This window comes from Aulonocara sp. 'chitande type north' Nkhata Bay, linkage group LG12 (genome assembly GCF_057382095.1).
Source record: "Aulonocara sp. 'chitande type north' Nkhata Bay isolate Kocher_YH1m ecotype deep benthic linkage group LG12, A_spYH_male_GT1.1, whole genome shotgun sequence".
NCBI classification, from domain to species: Eukaryota; Metazoa; Chordata; class Actinopteri; order Cichliformes; family Cichlidae; genus Aulonocara; species Aulonocara sp. 'chitande type north' Nkhata Bay.
In genome coordinates this window covers 3,588,278-3,611,207 of record NC_141355.1, presented here as the reverse complement: position 1 = coordinate 3,611,207, position 22,930 = coordinate 3,588,278, and the positions used below count along the sequence as shown (strand labels likewise).

The 22,930-nt window shown below is 40.5% G+C and overlaps 1 protein-coding gene across 1 annotated transcript; it reads right to left on the bottom strand.

The window, feature by feature from the left end:
* Window positions 1-3,348: 3,348 nt before the first annotated feature.
* nelfb (negative elongation factor complex member B) lies at window positions 3,349-22,352 on the bottom strand. The gene is made up of 13 exons (XM_086313215.1): window positions 22,069-22,352; window positions 18,683-18,843; window positions 18,476-18,575; window positions 17,664-17,894; window positions 13,932-14,117; window positions 13,711-13,823; window positions 13,522-13,624; window positions 12,619-12,714; window positions 9,885-10,027; window positions 8,364-8,470; window positions 6,727-6,868; window positions 5,891-5,999; window positions 3,349-3,766 (listed from the first exon to the last, which is right to left on the bottom strand). The coding sequence occupies exons 1-13, from the start codon at window positions 22,168-22,170 to the stop codon at window positions 3,608-3,610; spliced, it is 1,752 nt and encodes a 583-aa protein (XP_086169341.1). The 5' UTR covers window positions 22,171-22,352; the 3' UTR covers window positions 3,349-3,607.
* Window positions 22,353-22,930: the final 578 nt, after the last annotated feature.

Genomic DNA, 22,930 nt, shown 5'->3' with positions numbered 1-22,930 from the left:
AACTGATAGCTGGACATTTTCCTTCAGGATTTTCGGATTGAGAGCAAATTTCATGGTTCCATAAATGATGGCAAGTCATCCTGAAACAGTGAAGCAGCTCCAGACTATGACAGTGTCAGCACCGTGCATGGATGAACTGCTGACGGTTCTTTTTATAACTTTTGCCTCATTAGTCTACATGATATTTTCCCCAAATCTTGGAGATCAGCAAGATATTTTTGGCAAATGTAAGATGAGCCTTGTCAAAGGAGCTTGCAAAGAAAAGCGTCTGGACTTCTTTAAGTTGCTTCAAGACGTTTCACCTCTCATCCGAGAAGCTTCTTCAGTTCTAAGGTCAAATGGTGGAGAGTCCCAGATATAAACCTAGTGGGAGTTTCCCCCCACAGAGGGACAAAAGGACCCCCTGATGATCCTCTAATCGCCTGAGCCAAGGTGTGAAACTGGGTGTGGGTCCCAATCAGCCAGAGCTTCGGGTGTGTTCATTGTGAAACCTGGCCCCACCTTATCATGCGAATTCCTGAGGTCAGATGGCCCAGGATGTGAGTGGGCGTTAAGGCGTCTGGGAAGGGATCTCAAAACTGGATTATAGATGGCAGAGAGTTGGTGTCGTAAACCCCGCCTCTGTTCAAAGATGGTCGCTCACAGTGGACATAGATGCTTCTTTCACTCCTCTTTCAAACCATCTGTCCTCTCTGTCCAAAATGTGAACATTGGCATCCTTGAAAGAGTGACCTTTGACCTTTAGATGCAGATGGACTGCTGAGTCTTGTCCTGTGGAGGTGGCTCTTCTGTGTTGTGCCATGCGCTTGTGAAGTGGCTGTTTGGTCTCTCCAATGTAGAGGTCTGAGCATTCCTCGCTGCACTGTACAGCATACACCACATTGTTAAGTCTGTGTTTTGCCGTTTTGTCTTTCGGGTGAACCAGTTTCTGTCTGAGTGTGTTGCTGGGTCTGAAATACACTGGGATGTCATGCTTGGAGAAAACTCTCCTGAGTTTCTCTGATACAAGACAATGTTGTTGCGTCTGTCCTTCTTATCCTCCCTCGCTGGTGTCTGATCTTCTTTTCTGTGCCAAAAGAAGTCCAGACGTTTTTCTTTGCAAGCTCCTTTGACTACGATGACCTGGATGACTGAGAACCTTCACAGACATAAGATGAGCCTTGTTGTTCTTTTTGGTGAGCAGTGGTTTTCCCTTGGAGCTCTCTGTGGCTCTATGGATGCCATTTTTGTCAAGTCTCTTTCTTATTGTTGATTCATGAACACCTTCAATGCGACCCTTTCCAGAATGATAGAAGTCAGTTATTTTGTTTCAGATTTGTTTCTTTAGATCATGATGTGATTGCAATTTAAAAAATCAACACTTCACTGACTTTTGTAGGGTATTTGTTTTGTGCTTTGACTGTAATGCATTGATCGGTCTCTCCCAGTGCCCCTGCACTGCAGTACTGTAATCTCACAGTGCCAAGTGCCACTGACATCATGGGTAGCAATGTAACTTCGTACATATACTTTGATATTTGAATGTACTCTGCACTTGCAGTATACTTTATTTGGCTATTTCATGCTGTTTGCAAATGTTGCATTTTGTACTTGTAGATAAAAGTACCAAGCAGCATACAAATGATTAAAATAATCTCCATCAATGATGAGTACTTTCACTCCTAAAGTGTATTTTGATGCTTAAATGTTTTCTCTTTGCAAAATGGTTATTCAATACTAAACAATGTTTAAACTCTTGTGCAGCTTATTTTAATGACATACACTGATATGAGAGCACAGGGCCGAACCTTCTTCATGCCTCAAAACTGTCCTCAGTGTATTTAAACAAATATTCTTATTTCCTGTGCCCTCATGTCTCATGTTTGTGATGTACAAGCCCTTAAAAACAATCCTGGAAACACTTGTAGTATAATGTGTATTTACAGATACTGTGACTCTGATCTCTCAGCTCAGCTCCCCAGATAAGCAATAAGTGTGACCCATGTGGACAGTAAACAGACTCCCTTCGATTTTTCTTAGTTTTCTGTATATTTCCTCCTCCTCATCATCATTGAGAACATTTTAATATCAACACAAGTAAAATGCAGACAAAATGCAGGTTTTAAATTATAAAAGCTGTCCAAACCTACCTGGTGTGAAAAAGTAATTGCCTTCCTTGTTAACTGTAATTAAGCACACTGTTTGTAAAGCTGAGTTTCACCAGCCAATAAATCACATAACATTCTCTGTCTGACAAAGTGAAGTAGGCTAAAAGATTTAAATACGCTGCAGTAGGATTACAATGCCTACTAAAGTATTTGGATGATCTTAAAATAGGATTGAGTCAGAAATAACATTACTTCTAAAGAAACAGCAAAATAAGTTCAGATTGATGAGGGAAAAAAGTACTTGTACTCTTATTTTCTTTAGAATAAAGTTACTTTTTAAAATATGGTTTGGCACCATTTTGCTCACAGCACTAATTAGGACCTCAAGCAGTTTATGTAACAGCTGTGTTGAAACCTCTGGGTACAACACAAAAAAGCACAAAAGCTTAGTAAGGCTTCATTAAACTTGCAAGTAATGAGGCAAAAAATTTGCCATTAATATTACCTTTGCTGAGTCAACATATCCATATGTCAAAACGTGACAATCAGAGTGCAATGAGTATTTCGACATTAAATTACTTTTACATCTTTTGCGTGAAAAGTCATCTCATTTACGTTTTAACTATGTTAATGAGATTTACTGAAGCCAAGGCAACAATTCCCAAACTTCAGATGTTGTTCTTGTTGCGTGTACAACTGAAAAGAAATACTTCATCAAAACTGCCATTTGGATTTTAAAAAATCCTTTTTTTCAGCTGGTCTGTGTGCAGAGGGATACCTGAGAGCGAGAACATCACTGTGTATGCATGTGTGTGTGGTGAGGATAATTTATCATATTTGAGTAAAAAAGACCCACGGATGAAGAAAACAAGACTCGTGCAATAATGTCAGAGGCATCACTGATCATTTTTGTTTCACTGTGTGTGTGTGTGTCCCACTCACTCATGCAGCTTCCAGTGGCCTCGGAGCAGATCCGTACTTGTAATTCTCACTGTAATCCCTGTTTTTCTGCTTTGTTTTCTCAAAGTGTAATAAACGCGCAGGGACATCTAACTGACATGTTCATGCTTGTGTGAGAGCTTACCAGAGTCAAACAAGTCTTCAGCATGTCGAACTCTATGTTTGGCTGTTGGTAAGTTAACCAATGGGGTTTACACACATCAGTCTCTTATTTCCTGTTGCAGTCGAGTGTGTCTCATCGAGTGATTGTGTTATTATCCAGGTGGTGCATTTTGCCTGGCTCATAGTAAATCAAACTATATTTGCAAACAGTTCTTTATTTACAGGGTTCTTGCACTACTGACACACTTCATAAACACACACAGCCCAGATACACATGAAAATATTGTATATCTGAACAATAATGCAAAAAAAACAGCAGTACACTGTCAGAGCTGGAAGACACGTCTACAGGAATGAAACCTTGATGAAAAAGAAAAAAAATCCTACAACTGTAAAATTTCCAGCCTTTCATGAATCAGCTGCAGCCTGCATGTAAAGTCTATCAGCGATTAAGATCTTCAGAGAGGTGTGGTTGGTGTGGAGGCCGTAGTGGGAACAGTCACTGGGTGCAGCCCCAAGTCCAGGGATGGAGTTTCATCTGTTGGAGGCGGGCTCTTTTTCTGCGCCTCCATCTTCTCTGTCAGCTGGGTGTAGAGCTCCTTCAGTGGCTCACTGCACTGTGAACACACAGCACACGTGTCAGCACATACAGTATACTGACATTCAACTCGCGTTCACACGTGTGTGTGCGTGTAAGACTACAATGATCACTGTCCGCATTTTAAAAATGAGTTAAAGTGCATCATCCTGTCCACACTCTATGCCCTTAATTTCATTCTGAATATGACAGCAAAGAATCGTGAATCTCATCTGTCAGCCTCTCTGATCCCCTGCTCGTACTGCTGCATCTCAGTCTGCAGCTCTGCTCCTCAGGCCTGACATCTGATTAGACTGCTCTGCTCCAGATGTCAATCTTTATGTACTCAGATTAGTTCTCCAGACTCTGAACCTTCTTCTCAGTTTATCTGGCTGCTCTGCACAGACAGCACCGACTCGCCCAGTTCACCTCTGCCTGTAATCTGCTCGGTCAGGGCTCAATATCCCATCTATGATCCTTTCAGCCTGGAATGATTATTTATCTTCTATCCAAGCACAGGCTGCTAGATGCTACATTAAAGACAACAGATGCCAATGTGGTGGATAACTGCTAAGAGTTAAACATCTAATGTCAGTTTGTGTGCCGACCAGGTTAACATTTATAACCTGTCAACCTAATAACTGTTCAACACTACAGTGCTGTTGAAAATGAAACTTTTTTCTACCTCTGAAATCCCTCCAAGTGTTGTTTAGGGTTATGAATGTTAATTAATTCTGCTCTTAGTGAGTAGAGGAGCTGTGTGTCTGTGTGCAGCGGCACAATGCGAAGTGCAAATTTCAAAAACAGAAAGACTATTACAAGAAATGACAGCGAGGGGGAGGAAGTACACGCCACTGTGGTCGAGGAAGTTCTACAATGTTCTAAATGCTTAATCACTGGTCAGCTACCAGCAATTATTGATAAGTCACATTTTTGAATTAGATATAACTGTCATCTAAATATTCAAGTTCATCCTTACACACAGGTATTCGGGCCAGTTAAGATGCATATTTTGAAGGCGGAGTAAAAAATGAATGATGTGATCAACCATCATTGAACAGAGGGAGAGGCTCCAACACCAGCTGCCTGCCACCTGCAATGTAGCAAATGTACTCTTGAGAGTCCATCCCAGGCCCTTCAACCCCCACTCACACCTTTTGTCAGGTGACTTTAAGTGTTCGCATGACAGGGTGGGGTAATGTCTCACAATAGTTCTTCCCGAAACCTCTGGTGATAATGACCAGTGTTGTGCAAGTTACTTTGAAAGGGTAATTAATTATAGTTACTAATTACTTATTCAAAAGAGTACCTGAGTTAGTGACGGAGTTAAAATTAATTACTAGGAAAAGTAACTATTGCATTACTTTAGAAAAATATTTAACCCTCTGGGGTCCAGAGGCTGTTTTTGACCACTTTTGATGTTTCCTCCACATTTCACCTTTAAAAACTGTTTATTTGCCTTGTTTGGTGTCATCCTCACACAACCTCACGTGTCTGAATTTACAGTTATGTTTTCATTTTGATATACTGTATTAACACAACTGATCTGAAATCAGACAAAAAACATAAACTCTGAGTAGAAAAAAGTTAGATTTTTTACTGTAACAACCACAAACATGTTTAATGATCATATTTCAGAACTTTAAATGCAAATAAAATTGCAAATTTTAAAATCCTACGCACAAGTTTTGCAAACAACAAAGTTATTTGCAAACTTTTACCCTTTTTAAAATAAACATTTCAACCTATTTACAGAACAATCAGCTGTTCTGCATTAAATAAGACGCCACACAAATTATTTGTGCCACTCCAAAAAATAATTTCTGTCCACTTTAAGAGAACATCACAGCCTGATACCTGCAGGTCTGACATAAGGTCATAAGCAGAGAGGTCTCGCTGCGCTGTCCTTAGATATTAAATGTGACGAAACTATTCTGCGTATATCTTGTTTATCATGACTCTGGTTTTACGTGGACTATCAGCACAATTTAAAAACTGGTATATATCACCTTGTTGCTTTGTCATCATGAAGTGGTCATGTGATTGTTTTGCCACGACTACTTTATTCTTCCAAACAGCAGCACTCATGCGATCGTTTTGCTCCCTTGTGCCAAAAAGTGGTTCAACACGAGGGTTTAAATGGAGCTCTCCACCTGAAACCTACCTGTTTTGGAGGGTCCAGCGTTTTCATTAAAGTTTCCATACATGATGGTAACACTTTGTGGTGTAGATGCAGTAACATCCTCAGGGTGTGTCTGTGGACATTTTCTTTACTGTAACGAATTCAGACAGTCGAGACAATCTTGGTTAAAACAACAACAACAACAAATCATGTGATGAGAGAAGGGTGTTTGCTCTTTGGGCAAAGACGTGTCAATCATGAGTCTTTAGCCAATGACAATCCTCTATTCTCTAACACTGAATGACCAACTGGAGAGCTGTTCACTGTGCTGTGACCTACGTAAAAGGGACTGTAGGGGGTGAGACCTATGCAGCACAGTTTATGCCACACTTGAAGGTGACTTGTGTGATTGCCTTGTTAGCTTCCTGTATTATGCTAACAGGAACTCACGTTTACATGCAGTATTATGTTCCACAGTTAAATTATGTCCTGATACACACAGAATAAATGATCTTTCCATGTTTTCATGCTTAAGGACATGGACTGGCAGTTTTGGGATGGCCCCTTTCGGCACCTGCTTACATCTTTAAAATCACTTTTAAACTTCTGTAAAACGTGTTTATAAGATGCTACAGAAATTAAATCTTTATTGTTAATATTGTCATCCATTAACCTTCCTAACTGCTCAGCGAATTTAGTCTGGTGGCGTTGAAAGGGGACGGTCAGCAGTTGGGGATCTGAAACTACTGAACCACTAAGCTTTCTGCTATTGTCAGAAGCTGGGTGGTAATAAGAGCTTTGTGTATTTTTAGTCAACTTTGGTGGTGTGGGATGAGAATGGTGATGTAGTCTTATACTGTAACACTGAGTCAACCTACCTGGAGAAAGATGTAAGGAGGAATCCATCAAAGACAACTGAACAAAACTCTTCTGATCCAAACTCATCAGAGAGAAGTGTGAGGTGTCCAGTCAGCAGGTGAAGGAAGATATCACCAAAAGCCATATCATTGTAGGTCTCCACTACGGGGGGACAAAAAAGGAAACACTTGTAAGACTCAAACTGTTCCTATAAAGTGGGATGGTCAGTCATTAACACACTGAATGTGAAGTTTCTGAATATATGTTCCTGGTGACTAATTTCTTAGTTGACTAAACTAGAAAAGCCTAAACATCGAAAGTGTCCTTACTCTACTGAAGAAACATTTCTGTTCAGCGAAATTAACATAGGGGTGAAACACGTGATTTCAGTTCACTGGCAATAAGTCCAGCAGCAGAAAAACTCTTTGACAACAGCAGATGTAGTGGGAACATAGACAGCGACTTGCAAGTTGATGTAGTCATGGGAAACGACTAATACATGGCTGACTTTGGGGTTTTATAATTGAAAATTATTCATTTCTTCCTCGTGTGTTTTAATTATGTTAGGAGGGTATTGTTCAGCAAACTCATGGTAAAAGTTCAACACAGACCAGTGGTGGCACTTTTGAGGGAGCACAGGGACCACGCCCTTAATTGTCATCTGACAGCTCTAAGGTAGGGACACACAGCATGTGCGTCCATCAGCTTTGTGACTGTCCTGTTTAGATCAGAACCGGCAGTTTTCATCAAGTTTCATCATCAAAACAAGAAACTGCTTCCTACTCCAACATGATGTTGTTTGCCACTACCTTATTGCTTCTGTTGTCTGGATACGTAACGACCTCGTCTTCCAGTCCCAACTTGCTAACAGCACCTCGCAGATATGCTGCCAAGTTTTCCTCTAATCCACAAATTAAAAGCATTGCTAATTTCCTTCAGTAATAAAAGGACAGATTTTTGACACACGACTCATTTGTCGTGGAATTTGAACAGCCTGCTGTTGCATACTTAGCTTCATTTCCTCTGTCAGTTTTGGTTGTGCTACAGTCTGCCAGGCACCGTGTATTCAGGCTCATTATATTTAATGAACTTTTGAAAGCCTCTGCATTCAACAACACTGAGTGAAATCTTCTGCTGTGATGAGCTACGGACTGTAGCATATTCAGGTAAACAATGTCATACTGGTGTGGCTAACGTTAGCAAAAGCTTTCTTTACATGAAAATGAACGTCCCCATGCCTGTGCTAAATATGTGTATTGCTCATGTTGAGTGTTGACAGCCAGTTTATTCTGACAAAGCCTAGATACAACTCTGTTTTCATTTTCTGGAGCAAACCACGTTAGGAGGGGTGCAGCTCCATCTGGGGGCAGAGGGCTACATAACAACTATGTACTGGCACTGGACAGCAATCAAAATATTAACGATCATATTACATGACTGGTGCGTCTGTTGCAGACTGCTGAAAATATTGTAGAGTAGTCGACTAATCGCGCACATCTTTGTTAATATTGTGATTTATTAACAAAACCATAAAACAAGCAACGTAACTGAGAGATCAGGTATAAGACTCAGTCACGTGAAAAAAAGGCAGTGATACTGCATTTTGACTCAAGTTACAGGATGAAATTGTTGTTATAGTTATAATTCAGACACTCACCAAGTGCAGGCAGCAACCGTTGTAAGGCATTCTTGTTCCTCAGTTTGGCGATGTGGAGGACATAGTAGAGACCCATTTCACAGGCCACTCTGTTCTCCTGCAGGTATCTGACGGGGTAGGGAAACAATAACCTGCTACACCTTTGTGTGTGGTCCTGGAGACAACCACTGTCACCATTTGTTCAGCTTAGTGAACCGACTTAATGAATTGCCTCCACAAACGGATCCACCCACTAATTCACTACATCCCATTTCAAATTCCACCCAGGACAGAATCAGAATCAGAAAGACGTTATTTATCCCCAAGGGGCAATTAACATACAACAGAGCAGCATAACGTTGAAGATAAGGACAATAAGAGTGAGATAATAAATACACAGAATATACAGTCTAAAAATCAAAGTGACTGAAAGTGAATAAAGTGTTGGTAGTATATTATTCTATGTGTGTCATCGATAGTCTGGATGCCCTTGCATCATTAGGGCAAAGTGAACAGGCCAGCTACTGGTAGACAGAGCAGACCAGAATGACCAACCCGTGTACTTGTGTAGGAAAGCCTATGATTCAACCCAGGAATGCCTACAACTGCAAAGATTAACAAAACCCCAAGAGCCTTCAACAGTAATTCAGCGGGCATATGGAAAATGAGACTAAAGGCCAACTTCAAGCCAAAGCCTCCATCAAGTGCAGGATTTGCCAAAGAGATGCTCTGTCCCCACTGCTGTGCTGCATAGCTCCTCACTCAGGTCCTTAAATATGACAGGCTACAGACAGGCCACCTCCTCTACAGATGGTTGACTCCAACGTTATGCCAGAAATAAGTAAGACATCAATTCACTGATCCACAACACTTAGATAGACGGAGCTGTAGGGACTGCTCTGATAGAAGGCAACGCTGCAGACACTGAGGATCGTTATAAATACCTTGAAATCTGACAGGCAAATTTTAACCACAAAGAGGCCACTGGGAAAGATGCAACTACCAAACAGCTGCAGAGGAAGCACGAGATCTGTGGAACCAACACGTATGCCCTGCCAATCATCGGATGCTACTGATGCCTGGCCTGCTGGGATAATAAACTGACCCAAGGAGAAGTTGCTAGAAGCATAGAAGTCATTGTCATAAAGACAAACATGCCCAAGGTTTCAAGTAATGAAGTCAATGCAACTGATCTCTTACACCTCATACGTGGTTACATACATCATGTTACATCAACATCTCTATAGTTTATCATTTAAAACTACTGTCTCTGAGAAGAAAAATAAAGGAGCAGTACTAAAGACTTGTGGTTTATGATTTCTCACTTGTGTTTGGTGATTTGTTTTGTACAAACATGTGAAGAATTGACATTTTATAGTTAAATTTAGAAGTGACCTACATTAGAGTCAGATGTGAGGGTTACCGTGGTAACAGTGCTTCTTACCTCCCGAGAAAGGAAGCTATGAGATGAAAGTACTGATGACAACCTGCGTTTGATGCAATATAACATCTGCCTCTCCTCTTTTGCTGCTGTGTTTTTACCTGTTGAAGGATTCAGGCAGGGTGGTGGGGTATGACAGCGAGCTCTTTTCTTCACTTGGGAGCTTCTGTTCCACAGTAAAGGTGTGATCATCCACAACCACTGACATCATTGCAGGCAAAAAGCGAGTAACCACTTCCAAATCCTGAGGGTGACATAAAAATACCAATAATGTCACGGTGACTTCTGCTGGACTGCTTTCCTGATACTTGCAGTGATATCTTTCAAAGTAATGTTTGAAATTATTACAATGGAGATTTATCATTTGCTGATTTGGATTACTGTAACCGGACAATATAAAAGACTTCAACAATGCGCATCATCACTTTTTAAAAGCAAAACGAGGAAGGAACGAGGCACGTGCAGAGGTAAAGAGGAGGTGGAGAAGCAGCTTTCCCTGTTGCTGTTACAGTACAAACAGGGTGCAGAAAATGCCAAATATAAACTCAGGTTGCATTAGAGTGCTCTTGGTGCTTCTAAAATGTTTTTATTACGGGGTAGGGCTCCCATCTCTGATGAATTGAGACACCTAAGTCAGCCAAAGTGGCTGCATTGGTCACTCTGACAAGAACAGCAGACCCAAGCTGATCCCAGAAATATTCAATGGGGTTGAACCTGCATGCAGGCCACTTCATTCTCTCCACTCCCAAATAGTGGATGTAGTCTTTGAGATTGCCTCCAGTGATGACAAGCTAAATTTCCAGTGACAGAGATGCTGCCCCGTGCCATCACAAGTGCCATAGGCAGAATCTGGACTCACTGCTGAACATAATGTTCCTCCACAAGTTCCCAGCATATATTACCATCACCAGTACAAATGGACCTGACAGTGAAAGGCAGTGAATGGCGATTGGATGTGTGCAGTCTGTTCTGGATAGTCTGGGTAGAGGGATAATCTCAGCATATCTGTAGAAGACTGTCTATGGTTCCTAAGTGCTGAGAGGGTAAGGATACAGTCGTTGCGTTGTCTCCTCGGACACCCACTTTGCAGCCTATTTCTGACATCTCACGTTACACTGGAGCTGGGCCTTCAATTTGGAGATGGTACTAGGGTTCACTTCAAATAATGCTGCAAATTGGTTTTGGGGAACACCAGCTTGAAGTTGCCATATGGCACAGGGCATAACCAGATTGGCATGCAGGGTCCATGCTCACAGGTACAAACCAGGCATCTGACTATCAGCACCTGGGGTACCAGAAGCTCAAGACAAGAGTCAATAGAAGAATTAGCTGTATGGCACTGGTAGAGAAGATTTGCCACATTTTAGGTGCAACCCACAGTCAACTTTGCTGCTCAACCTATTAATGGATTGGCCTTACAAATGTGGCACAATGTAATGGGACATAAATAGGCTTTCCAACAGCATAAGATTTAGGGCGAAGAAGCATTCTTACAAGAAAGAAATAACTGACTAAACACGAATGATCTTACTTTTGTGGTAAGTGTATTTAGTTCTGTGTCAAGAAATCAAGGTTTATTGAGATATTCAAGTTCATGAGCTGTGTAGCTCTGCCTATAACACAATGCAAGGACGGCATGAGGGAAGTAATTATTGAGTCACTAGGGCCATGACCTTCTAAAATTTTGGAATTGAAAATATGAGTTACAGGTGTAGTGACCACATCAGCACTGCGATGGAGACATGCGTCTAAACTGTCTTCGCCCCTACACTTCTATGGGATTGAGGCAGCTAGTTTATTGTAGACTAAAAGAGAATTTGTTGTCATAGCTTTCAGTACTTGTTGAGAAAACAAGTATTGAAATATATATTACATACGACTATTATTGTAAGATTATCAGTATTTTAAAAACCATTTCTTATTATCTGTCGACAGTTGACATTAAATACCATGAATTAGATAAATTACTCAATTTAATACATTTTCATAATGCAATCAAAGGTTAGACAGCAAATTATTTTATAATTCTAATGATCATTTCTGAGTACTGCTGGCCAAATAAGTGCTTCTCATCCACTGTAAAAGCCAATGCGCAGAACCATGACTTTATTTTAGATCAGTCCGTTTGGCCTGTCTTAAGCATCTATTAATTCCCTCCAATCTGTCCAAAAATGTTCTCAAAGGTTCTGCACTGGCTTCCTGTAACATTGAGATTTCTGTTTCACATCTTGGTTCTTACTTCTATACCCTTACAAGGCGAGGCTCCCTCCTACATCCTTGATCCACTCCACTCCTATTCTCATGTCTACAAATAAAATTCTTCTTGTTGTCCCGCACACCTGTCTGAAATCTATGGGGGACTGTGCATCCCAAACTACTGAATAGCTTACCGCCCTCTCTTCGTACCACAGCCTCTGTGTTAAAAAACAGTTTAAAACTCATCTGTTTGGCGTTTGGCTCATATTTCATGTTCTGTGTTGTTTTACAAGTTCATACATGTTCATTTTGTCCTTAGACAAGCTGGTTATTGAAACCTCTGTAAAGCCCACTGTGACTGGTTTCTTGCCTTTCAAAGGCCTATATGGTATGAATACATTTTACTTTTTTTTTTTTATTAACCGAAAGAAATTCAAATCAAATAGAAATCAAACTAAAGGAATTTGCTTCAGTTTGATTTATAGCTGGTTTAAATAAAAATACAGATTTTTCCAGAGACACTACAATACTGTGAGTAACAATATTTACGTACACAGCAGGTCCCCTGTTTTCTAATCAGTGAAAGCAAAAACTTGATGCACAGATTCAGATAAACCTGTGTTGTCGGCATTTACGCACCAAACGAGGCTCTTTGAAGACCTGACTGTCAATCATGTCCCAGGCTCCTTGACCCAGTGAGAGCATCCTCAGCAGCAGCATCAGGTCAGGACTATCCTGTGAGCAAAAACATACGACATGAGACTGTTATCAAAAATGCTGCCCCATCACAGTATATGTATGTGGGTACAGACAACTAGTAATTAGCATTAGACAACATTTAAAATTAGAGATGCACTGCTGAACAGCATTGAAATATTATGTTTAACCTAAATTAGTGCATGAATTTTGTTTCTTATTTCGACTAGTTTAAAACAAGCCCACATTCAACATAACATTAGCTCACTAACTGAAACTGATTTTAAAAACATAACATGTACTGGGGCAGTAATGGTGTTGTCGTGGTTAGCACAGTTGCCTCACAGTAAGAAGGTCCAGTGTTCAAATCCTGCTTTGGCCTTTATGAGTTTGCATGTTCTCTCCTGGTATTCCAGCTTCCTGCCCCCAAGGATAACTGGTGAATCCAAATGTGAGTGTGAATGGTTGTCTGTTTCTGTCAGTGGCTGCATGAATTAAATGCACCGCTCTGACTGCTTGCTTAAAATCAACCATTTTTACACTGTTGTATTTTCTTCTTTTACTGAAATAACCTCACAACCTTAAACATAATATGACACTGCAGAATAACTGCAGGGAATTATTGTGTTTTGGGTTTATTTCAACTTTCTGTGTTGCACAACTAAAACTTGCACTTAGAGTGGCACTGTTTCATCGTCTAAACTTCTAAATGTGCCTCCCTTCCTTTTCTTTGCCACATTGCGTGTTTTTGCTGTATCACCCCAAAGTTGTCAGTCAGTATAATACCACAAATTGTCAGCACAATTGTGTATCACTTCTTCTGTTTCTCATGCACAGTATACTCACTCGTGGTAAAGCATCCTGACTCAGCAGCTCTTGCAGGTTCCTCATGATACTCAAGACTAGGGTGTTGCAGGCAAACGGGTCACATAGGATCATAGACAGGTCCCTGCAATGCACAATGATCAAAACATTATTTTGTGCATCTACCAATGATCAGCAACTATTTTCATAAACCAGCTCCTCGTCTGTTACCCAAGGACTTGCTCTTGTCCTTTCTTCACTCCATCCAGGAAACCCTGTAACTCTCTGGCTCGCTTACCATCCACAAACTTCTCACGGATACAGGCATCTAAACACCAAGTGAACTGTCAAAGTGCACAAAACAAACGAGAAGAACCCATTCAACACACAAAGTAAAATACACTGGAGATGTGATTAGGGACTTTATTTACCACCAGTATCTGTGCCCTCACCTTATGGCAGGGATCCACCGAGCAGATCTCACTGATGTCCAGGTCATGAAGAGACATGAGCAGTTCTGCTCTCAGGGTGCAGTAGTGGACATTCCGGGTTCGCAGAAAGAGAGTTCGTAAAAACTGCAGCACCATGTCATACAGTTTCACATTCTTCCCGATCATCTGAGTCAGCTTTAGAACCACCTACAGTACATAGACAACAGGAATAGTCAGCAAAGGGAATTCCAAAACAGGAGCTGTATATAATTTACATGCTCCTGAGAACCCCAGACCTTTGACTAAGAATGCCAAGTTATTTTTACTCTCCCCTAAATACAGCACTTTCATCAACTATTTAGACCTGCTGTTTCGAACATTAATGATGGGATTTCCGGCTCTTTTTAGAGGACCGGCTCTTCGGGTTGTTTTGTTGCTTTAATTTATTATCAACAACAATATAAAATTATGCACAAAAGGAATTACTAATGTAAAAAAATTTGGTTTTATTTATATAATAGGGGTGCAACGATACACAAAATTCACGGTTCGGTTCGATACTTTGGTGTCACGGTTCGATATTTTTTCGATACAAAAAAAATGTTCATGCCTTTTTAATTTGTCATTTATTAAAATTATAAATATATATTTTAACTCAAAAGTACAGTTTTTAAATTTAACCCTAACCCTTGTGCGCGTTTTTTATTTTGACAGCGAATGCGCATCAGTGCTGTCGCTCTCTATACACAGTTCGCGCGATTGCAAAGTGAAAGCAAAAAAACAAGCGCAAATTCAAACGCGATTTCAATATGTCACATATTGACAGTGGCTCACCGATGCCAATGACATAATTACCCAGCTACATTTCCGAAAGAATGCAAAAGCATTGACATATATTTTTCCTACAATAGCCCGACGGGCAGGGAAGAGATAGATTTTGGTAGCCCGACTGAAAAAATCGCTAGCCCCGGGACGTTGGGCTAGCGATATTGCGAGCCCTGTATCTGATTGAGGAATCACTCATCTTTGGAAAAGAGAGTTTATTACAGAGAAATGGCTCTTTCCAAAATAAAAGCTATACTATCCGCTTCTTCTGGGCTATATTCTCAGCAGCATAAGGAGAATCATGTGCTAACAGCTGTCTAAGTGACTCGGCTAAAGTTAGTAGCATGCTTGTTGTTTTTGTCTTTGCACTAGGATGATGTCGGCGTAAATGTGCAGTCATATTCGTTGTGTTCCCACTAGTGCTTTCAGGTTAATCTCGTTGAAATGACCTTAACGCCACAACACGGAAAATCTCCGTTAACGAGCTACCGCCGATCGCCCCGTGCATGGGGCTAGACGGCCAACACGTTAACGAGCTAACTGCGCTAACACACTAGTTCCCACCCATGTAATTGAGCACTGCATGGCACATCCAACATACTGTTTTACTTTAGTCCATGACTCGCTTACCTTCAGGGTCATACGTCACATGAAAACCAAAATAATTCCAAACGCCAGATCTGAATGAGGGTGGGGGAGGTCCATCTTGCAAGGAGAGCTTAACTTCTGTCTCGCTAGCTTGCCCTGCGCTCTTCCTTCTGATGATGCTGTCTGTGTTGAGCGCTCAGTGGATCTGCGTTCGACTACTCCGCCTAGGCTGCACTGTCGACCCTAGGCGGAGTAGTCGAACGCAGATTCACTGAGCGCTCAACACAGACAGCATCGTCAGAAGGAAAATTGATAAAATAAATTACAAATTTTGTATTGTTCGATACATATGCGTACCGAACCGAAAGCACTGTATCGAACGGTTCAATATCGATACGAATATCGTTGCACCCCTATTATATATATGTTTATATATAAATATATACGGTGGCCCCTAGAGAAAAAACACGTACAAACTCCAGAGCACATTGTTTTGGAAGTTCAATTAACGCTAGCAGAGCTACCTAGATCACTTAAATTACACAATTGAAAGCATATGTGTATTGTTTGTGTATTTATACACAAACACTCATATATATTCAAATAATTAAAAAAAGAAGAAGAGTTAATTTACCTGTTACTACCACACACCAAATGCAGTCGTTGGTACTTGCTGGCTTGTGTAGCCACGAGGTAACAAAAGCTCAACACTGCCCCCTAGCATCCTGGAGCACTTCTGTTGTGTTTTGGAGTTTGTGCGCATTTTGGAGGTTTCACGTGCTTCAGAATTTGTATGTGTTCTGGAGTTTGTACGTGCTTTGTCTGTAGGGGCCACCGTAAATATACTTGTATTTATTCACACCACATGAAATGTAATAAATAAATCATATAATACAAAAACCAACTAGTTACATTTCAACTTTTAACTATTTAAATGCATGAATAAACTTACTGAATCCTTTATCATCTGCAACTGAAAATAGTTGTGGATGATTACTATACCTTTCTAATGTGACCTTGTTGTCCCTGGCTCTCTTTCTCTCTCTCTCCCTCCTGCTCTGTTCCTGTGCTACTGTGAGTGTAACTACCGCCCCTCCCCCCTCTGCCCAGTGCAAAGCACAAGGCTGATGTGCGGAGTGAAGCGGGGAAAAGTGCGAGAGAGAGGGTGAGAGAAAGAAGAAAAAAACCACAGCTCCCAATAAGGAGCCGGCTCACGTCGTTCACTTCAGAGATCCGGCTCCAAGAGCCATTTCGTTCGTGACCGACACATCACTATTGAACATTTAAGAGTTTCCTATGCATCTTTGGTGACGTTATTTTCTCTTTCATTGCTTTTCAGTGCCTATGCCTTTCTTCTAATTCCACTGTCAGAACTGCTAAGAATTGTTAACAAAATAATTTCAGAGTGACGATGCTAGCACCCAATAGTTACAACCAGGTACAGCACGATCCATAATCCTGACTTATTCTAACATATTGACTTTAGTCATCTGTAACTCATGTTACAATGGTACAATGCAAACATAACTAGCATTTGACTTCTACAGATTGATAACACCGTGGCAAGGTGCCAGCTAGCTGCATGTTGTGCAAGACACATTATGAAAAGCACATACAACATAACAGGACAACAGGACAGGCAAGTCCTCTGTATGTCTCTCAACTAATTTGGTCCATGACAGCTTGCACACAATATGTCAACATGAGCCATATGCAAAGCGAAAGTAACAGAAGGTTGACTGGAGCTTGCTTATTGGATGACACCCGTGCAAGTAAAGAAGTTGCACCAAACTTCTTTTCTTTTAAATAAATGAATCTGATTCACAGCTGTGGGGACTGGGACACTAATCAGATCTAAGGACGGCCAAACAGACAATGCACATGGCCTGAGACGAGAGCTATAGAAGCCTGTCGACCTAAACAACACTACAGTGGCTTTTACTGTCTGTGAATGGTGCAAAAGAAGCCCACCATTGGCTGGGACCACCACTATGTTTTCTCAGGACTGCATTCTCAGCCCCTACTGTACGCCCTGTACACCTATGACTGCACACCAACCCACCCAACCAACATCATCGTCAAGTATGCCGATGGAGATCAGACAGCGCAGAGGGCGGAGATAGAAAACTTGTTTACGTCCTTAAAACAAAAGAACTCATAACTTCAGGAGGCACAGACATGTCCACTACCCTCTTATTATAAATGGAGAATGGGTGGAATCTGTCCAAGAAATGTCCAGATTGTAATGGCTGCTAAAGGAGCTTAAGGAAATTAAAATTGTGTTACATTGTTTAGTCTGAAATAAATCTGAAGCCAGTGTTATTGTGCTCTGCAACTCACCTCGCCTTGGCGTCGTGTTTTTGGAGAAGGGCTGAAGAAATTGTGCAGGATGGAGAGGTCGCTGCTGAACAGAGCTGCTTCCTTCTCCACAATGTACTGTTTTAGGAGAGGTGAGACTTCATCCCCAAACAGAGCCTGGTTGTCCTGCCAGATCTGCCTTTTTACCTCTACTGCACACACCTTGTAGAGCTCTTTGTCAGCCATCACCATCTTTAGTTTCTTCTCTGGCACCTGCAGGAAGAAGCAAGCAATAAAGGTTAAAAAGAGGTCCGCCTAAAACGGATCCTTGGCTTCTTGTCAAAACTATATTTTCTCATGTACTGCTTACAACATTCCCCTCCCTTACTACGAGCATCAGCTAATGCTGGAGACTGAAGTTAGTTAACTTCTCCAGTTTGCACGATGGCTGATTATTTCTATGCTGTACCAGTGTCTGGCAATAGTAGACACTCACAGTGATTGTTCTGTGGGAATTAAAGAGAGTTGGCCAAGAAACAAATGCAGCATGTCTTAGGTTATTCTCACACCTGCGGTATTTAATCTCTTTAAATCAAACTCCCCCCACCTCCCTCCCACCGAGGCTCTTTGGAGGATGTGGTCTGAGTATGGTTCCAAATGAACTCCAGAGTGCTTTGTTTATGGTGTGAAAGTGATCCGAGCCCAATCCAACTCCCAGGTGATAGTTTAAACTAAAATAAATCCCTTAGCCACATTTGCTTTGTATTTTCAATGCAGGATTAATTACGGATGAAATTATTAATCCTTTCAATTAAGGATCAATTCCTATAACGGATAATGGTTGAAATACTTGCCTTAGGTAGATGCTTCAGGACCTGCATCACCACCGGCTGAATAGATGGCATTTTAACAAGTGGGAAGCTCTTCTCGAGCAGCTCTTCAAGCTTCCTGTATCTATAGATAGAAGAAAAGAGCAAAAAAAAAAAAAGTCATAAAAACACTGGTTCCCTCAGCAAGCATACAAATAAATTAAAAAAACCAAAACACAACCAATCACAGACCTGTCCTCCTCCTTCCCCTCGGCTATGACGGCAACTCGCTCCATCAGCTTTTCTCTAAGCTCATCAAAGACAGACTGGTGGAACTCAAGCCGAGGCGTGCCATGGAGATCGAGAAAAGGAAGAGCAGACTGGAGCGTTGGCAGCAAGATTCCATTTTCCATCTGCAATAATGTAACATGTCAAGGACTCATCAGGAATTAGTTCTAGCCGTGCAGCTACTCTATTCAAAGTCAGCTTACCCATAAGGGCACACACCTGTAAAACATGGCCAACCACATTTTATACTCCATGATATGGTTCATATAATACGGGCTTTAAATGGTCCACAAAGTATTAAATGTAAGTTAAATATGAAATGTAAATTGCATAAATGAATAAACTTAGTAGGTTTATTGACTCTTTGCCTAAAAATGTAAACAGAAAAAAGAATTAAGCACGTCAGGAGAAGAAATACACCATGTTTTCATTTTGAATATTTTGATTTGAAACCGAACTGAGAGCTGAATAACAAATCAACTTTAACTGTGCTATAATGGCTACACGACATGGGCATAGCCTATATGCATAATAGGAACATATGTCTGTAGAAAACGGCAACTTATTGTAAGTTGTCCAGAAAAAGAATTATTCTCATATTCCCCCATACATTTGTTAGTCATCTGAATTATAACGTTTAGGGAAATCCCTTATAAAAAAATTTCAATCAATATGTCATGTTTTTGTTAAACAAAATTTAATTGTTATCACTGACCAAAGTAAGTTTGGTGATGGCTGTTTTGTTTTTCACATCGCCTTTGGAAATATCCTTTTTTCCCTGATGACCAGTCAAAAACCTAAATATTTTGAGCTTAGCATGAAAAAAATGCAAAAAAACAAACAAACAAACACCCGACAAAGCCACAAACACTCAGTATTACCAGTGAATGCTGAGGATTGGTGTTTGAAAAGCTCAAATAAACAGTTACTGAATTTGTTGCAAGTGAATCTGAATTTGATTAAATCGCTGATTTTCTGTAGCTCTGTCATAATGGTTGGTATCTGGGAAAATAATAAAACTGCCTCAGCATGTTCCCAAGCTGAAAATGTTCAAGATTGTTAAAGCTCTGATAAGAGAGACTACGTTTAATGCAAACGTAGTCTCTCTTATGAGTTGGCAAATCTGATCAAACTGACAAAAACACAAACACAGGATATTTCTATTTTAATCATGTTAGATTTTAATTTACATTGTAACACCTCTGAAAACCTAAGGTATTACCTATGTTGTAACTTGACATGCTCCGCCCTAAAAATCACACTTACTTCAGTTACTGTGATCGGTTGATTCAGCACTGTTCATTCTCCCTTCAAATTTCTAGCTACTTTTTGGCTGCAGTGTTTTAATTTATCAGTGAAAGAATAACTATGATCATCTCAATATAGGAAATAATAAACAAAGCATCATTACAAGGACTTACAGATGTCAGCAAAGACTAGTGAAGCTATTGGAAGGAACATGAGGGGATGTACAAAGAAGTGGAAAAACTTGAGGGACAAATGTGTTTACTCCTAAAAAAAACTGAGGACAAAAAAAAAAGAGACCCAGGAGGGAAAAATGTTGGCGCATCTTATTTCAAAGATTCACCGCAGATGTGGACAAGATGATAAACTTTAACTTTTCTACTTTTACAATCATTTATTAAAATGTATTTCTTATTTTACTACAGCCAGTCTCTTCATGACCTGGACATCAGTGAGATCTGCAGCTTTAAACTGCAGGCAATCACTGGTTCAGTGAGTTTCACAGTCACTGGACTTCTTTAAGTTTCTTGAAGATGTTTTGTTCATGTTTCTCTCATCCAAGAAGCTTCTTCAGTTTTCTGAAATAGTTCCCTGAACTGAAGAAGCTTCTTGGATGAAAGGTGATCTTCAAGAAACTTTTATTTCCAAGCTCCTAGATTACCATGACCTGGGTGACTGAGAACCTACACAGACTCTTCTATGAAACAAACTACACATGCAACGGGCCTTATAAGACAGTGATTATATACTCTCGTGGACACTGCGTGGATAGTGCTCATCTTTTTGACTGCACAAGACTATTACATCTGTGCAATTTTAAGGACAAGCGACATAGCTGGAATTTACAAATCAGCAGGGGCAGAAATGTGCAAAAGATGGAGTTAGCCACATCACCTGCTAGTTATCAATCCGACGTTCTGAACCACGCTGTTCAGTGCCATGGAGAGACACTGCATGCTCATATCTTAGTCGGTTATGGGACATGAATATCAGGCTGTATTAAATAAAACTGAAACTAGATACTGAGCCCATGAATCACCCAGTAAAGTGTCTATTGAGGACACAAATCAAAGAAGTTTAATGGTTGCTTTCCCATAAATGTCTACAACCAAAGGTATTGCCCCAAGGTGTCTATGTAAAAGAATGCAGGTTTAGATATGGTAGAGCCATTACTCTTAATCCCACTATACAATGTTCCTTCCTGTTAAAAACAAGTTTTTCCTTCCTACTGTTGCCATAAAGAGTGTCTGTGACATCCCTAATACTTAGGGAAGATTGACTTGAGTACAAATCTTTTTAAATATCTTTTTTTTTTTAAATGGGACTAAATCTTCTCAACCTCTTCTACGCAAAAAAATAAATAAATAAAAATTAAAAATGCACAAATCACGACAGGGGCAGGAATCTGTTTTTTGCTGCATCTCCATGGGGCCCAGTCTGGGTTATCTCCTGAGCACCGATATAAAACCGAAAGGCCAAATAGCACGATTACTGGTTTCACTTTTCACATGACAAAAGTATGCCCATTTTTCATATACAGTCTATAGTTTGTGCTCAAACTGTATTACCTATTTAAGACAATAAATAGCTGTTCAAACTCTCTAAAGCTCTAAGTTGTCGTCGACTTATATCACCTACTCTCACCTCATGGAGGTAAAAACACTCCAAACACACCACAAACAAACACAACAGAACGGCATACGTTCTGTGCATTGTGAGATTGTCTGCCATCTCCAATCCTCTCTCCTGCTTTTACAGATCTGGCGGGAGAGATCCGAATAAAGGGCGAGAAGGCGATGAAAATCCTGCATTTTGATTTTTTTTTTTAATGCAGGATATTAGCTCAAAAATATGAACTTGAAGTAGAGAGCAATTTTCATTGACCATTTCTCCCACTTTCTCTTTTTGCAATCTGTGTTGTTTTGTTGTTGTTTATCGCTACAACAGTGATGAAAATAGCTTGGTAGGAAACAACGAAGAACGGTGACTAGCTTTGGGTGGTTAAGAACATACGTTATCGTTTGTTTATCAATCCGGGAACGCTTATTTACCGTTAGTCGAAATGTACACTCTATCACTCGAAGCATTAAGCTGTTGGGTGTTACCTGAAACTGATCGATGGCTTTCAGCGGCTCTGTGCAGTTAGTGAGAGTTTCTTTAAGATCCTCTCCGTTGGATATACCAAGCTCAGGCAGCCCCGCGAACATCGTGCTTTCAGTTTAAGCATCAATTAAATTATCTGAGTCAAATCGATGTCTTCTGGCGGGAGTTTAGTCAACAAAAGTAAATTCCTTCTGCAGAAAACAACACATTCGCCTTTTCAGTGAGAGCTTCCTGTGTTGCAACTTTGTAAACACTCCGCCAGAAACATCCGCGATGAAACGTTCCAGCGTGCTCTGCGGTAAAAGGGCGAGCATCAAGGGTTCGATTGCAAGCTGCGGAGAAGCGCGAACGTACAGAGAGCTGATGTAAAACCGAGTGTTAAAAGTGTCCGCTGCATTTACTGTCTGTGCCTTTCATGCTGTGTTTTTGTTCGCGGTGAACTCAGCTGAAGCTGTCTGCTCTATTTCAAACTCCCTTTGCTCCACCGTAAATTGGCCGTACTCACAAACATGGGAGGATTCTATTGTGGCAAAGATCGTGGTAGAAGTATAATTACCTCGGGAAAATACGTTTAAAGTTTTATTTAAAGTCTCATATAAAGTCATTTTTAAATGCTTAACTAAAGAGATCAAAAAGCATATTTGCAGACTCATACAAAAAAGTTTGAGCATATTTGAAAAGTTTTACTCCATCAAAACAACTAACAACTTTTTTAAAATTTAAACATAACACATCAGTCTTCAAAATAGTGATGTGTCGGTCGCAAACTAAACAGATCTTAGAGCCGGCTCTTTGAAGTGAACGACGCGAGCCGGCTCCTTATTGGATTCAGAAAGTTTATTCATGCAGGCCCATATGAGAGAG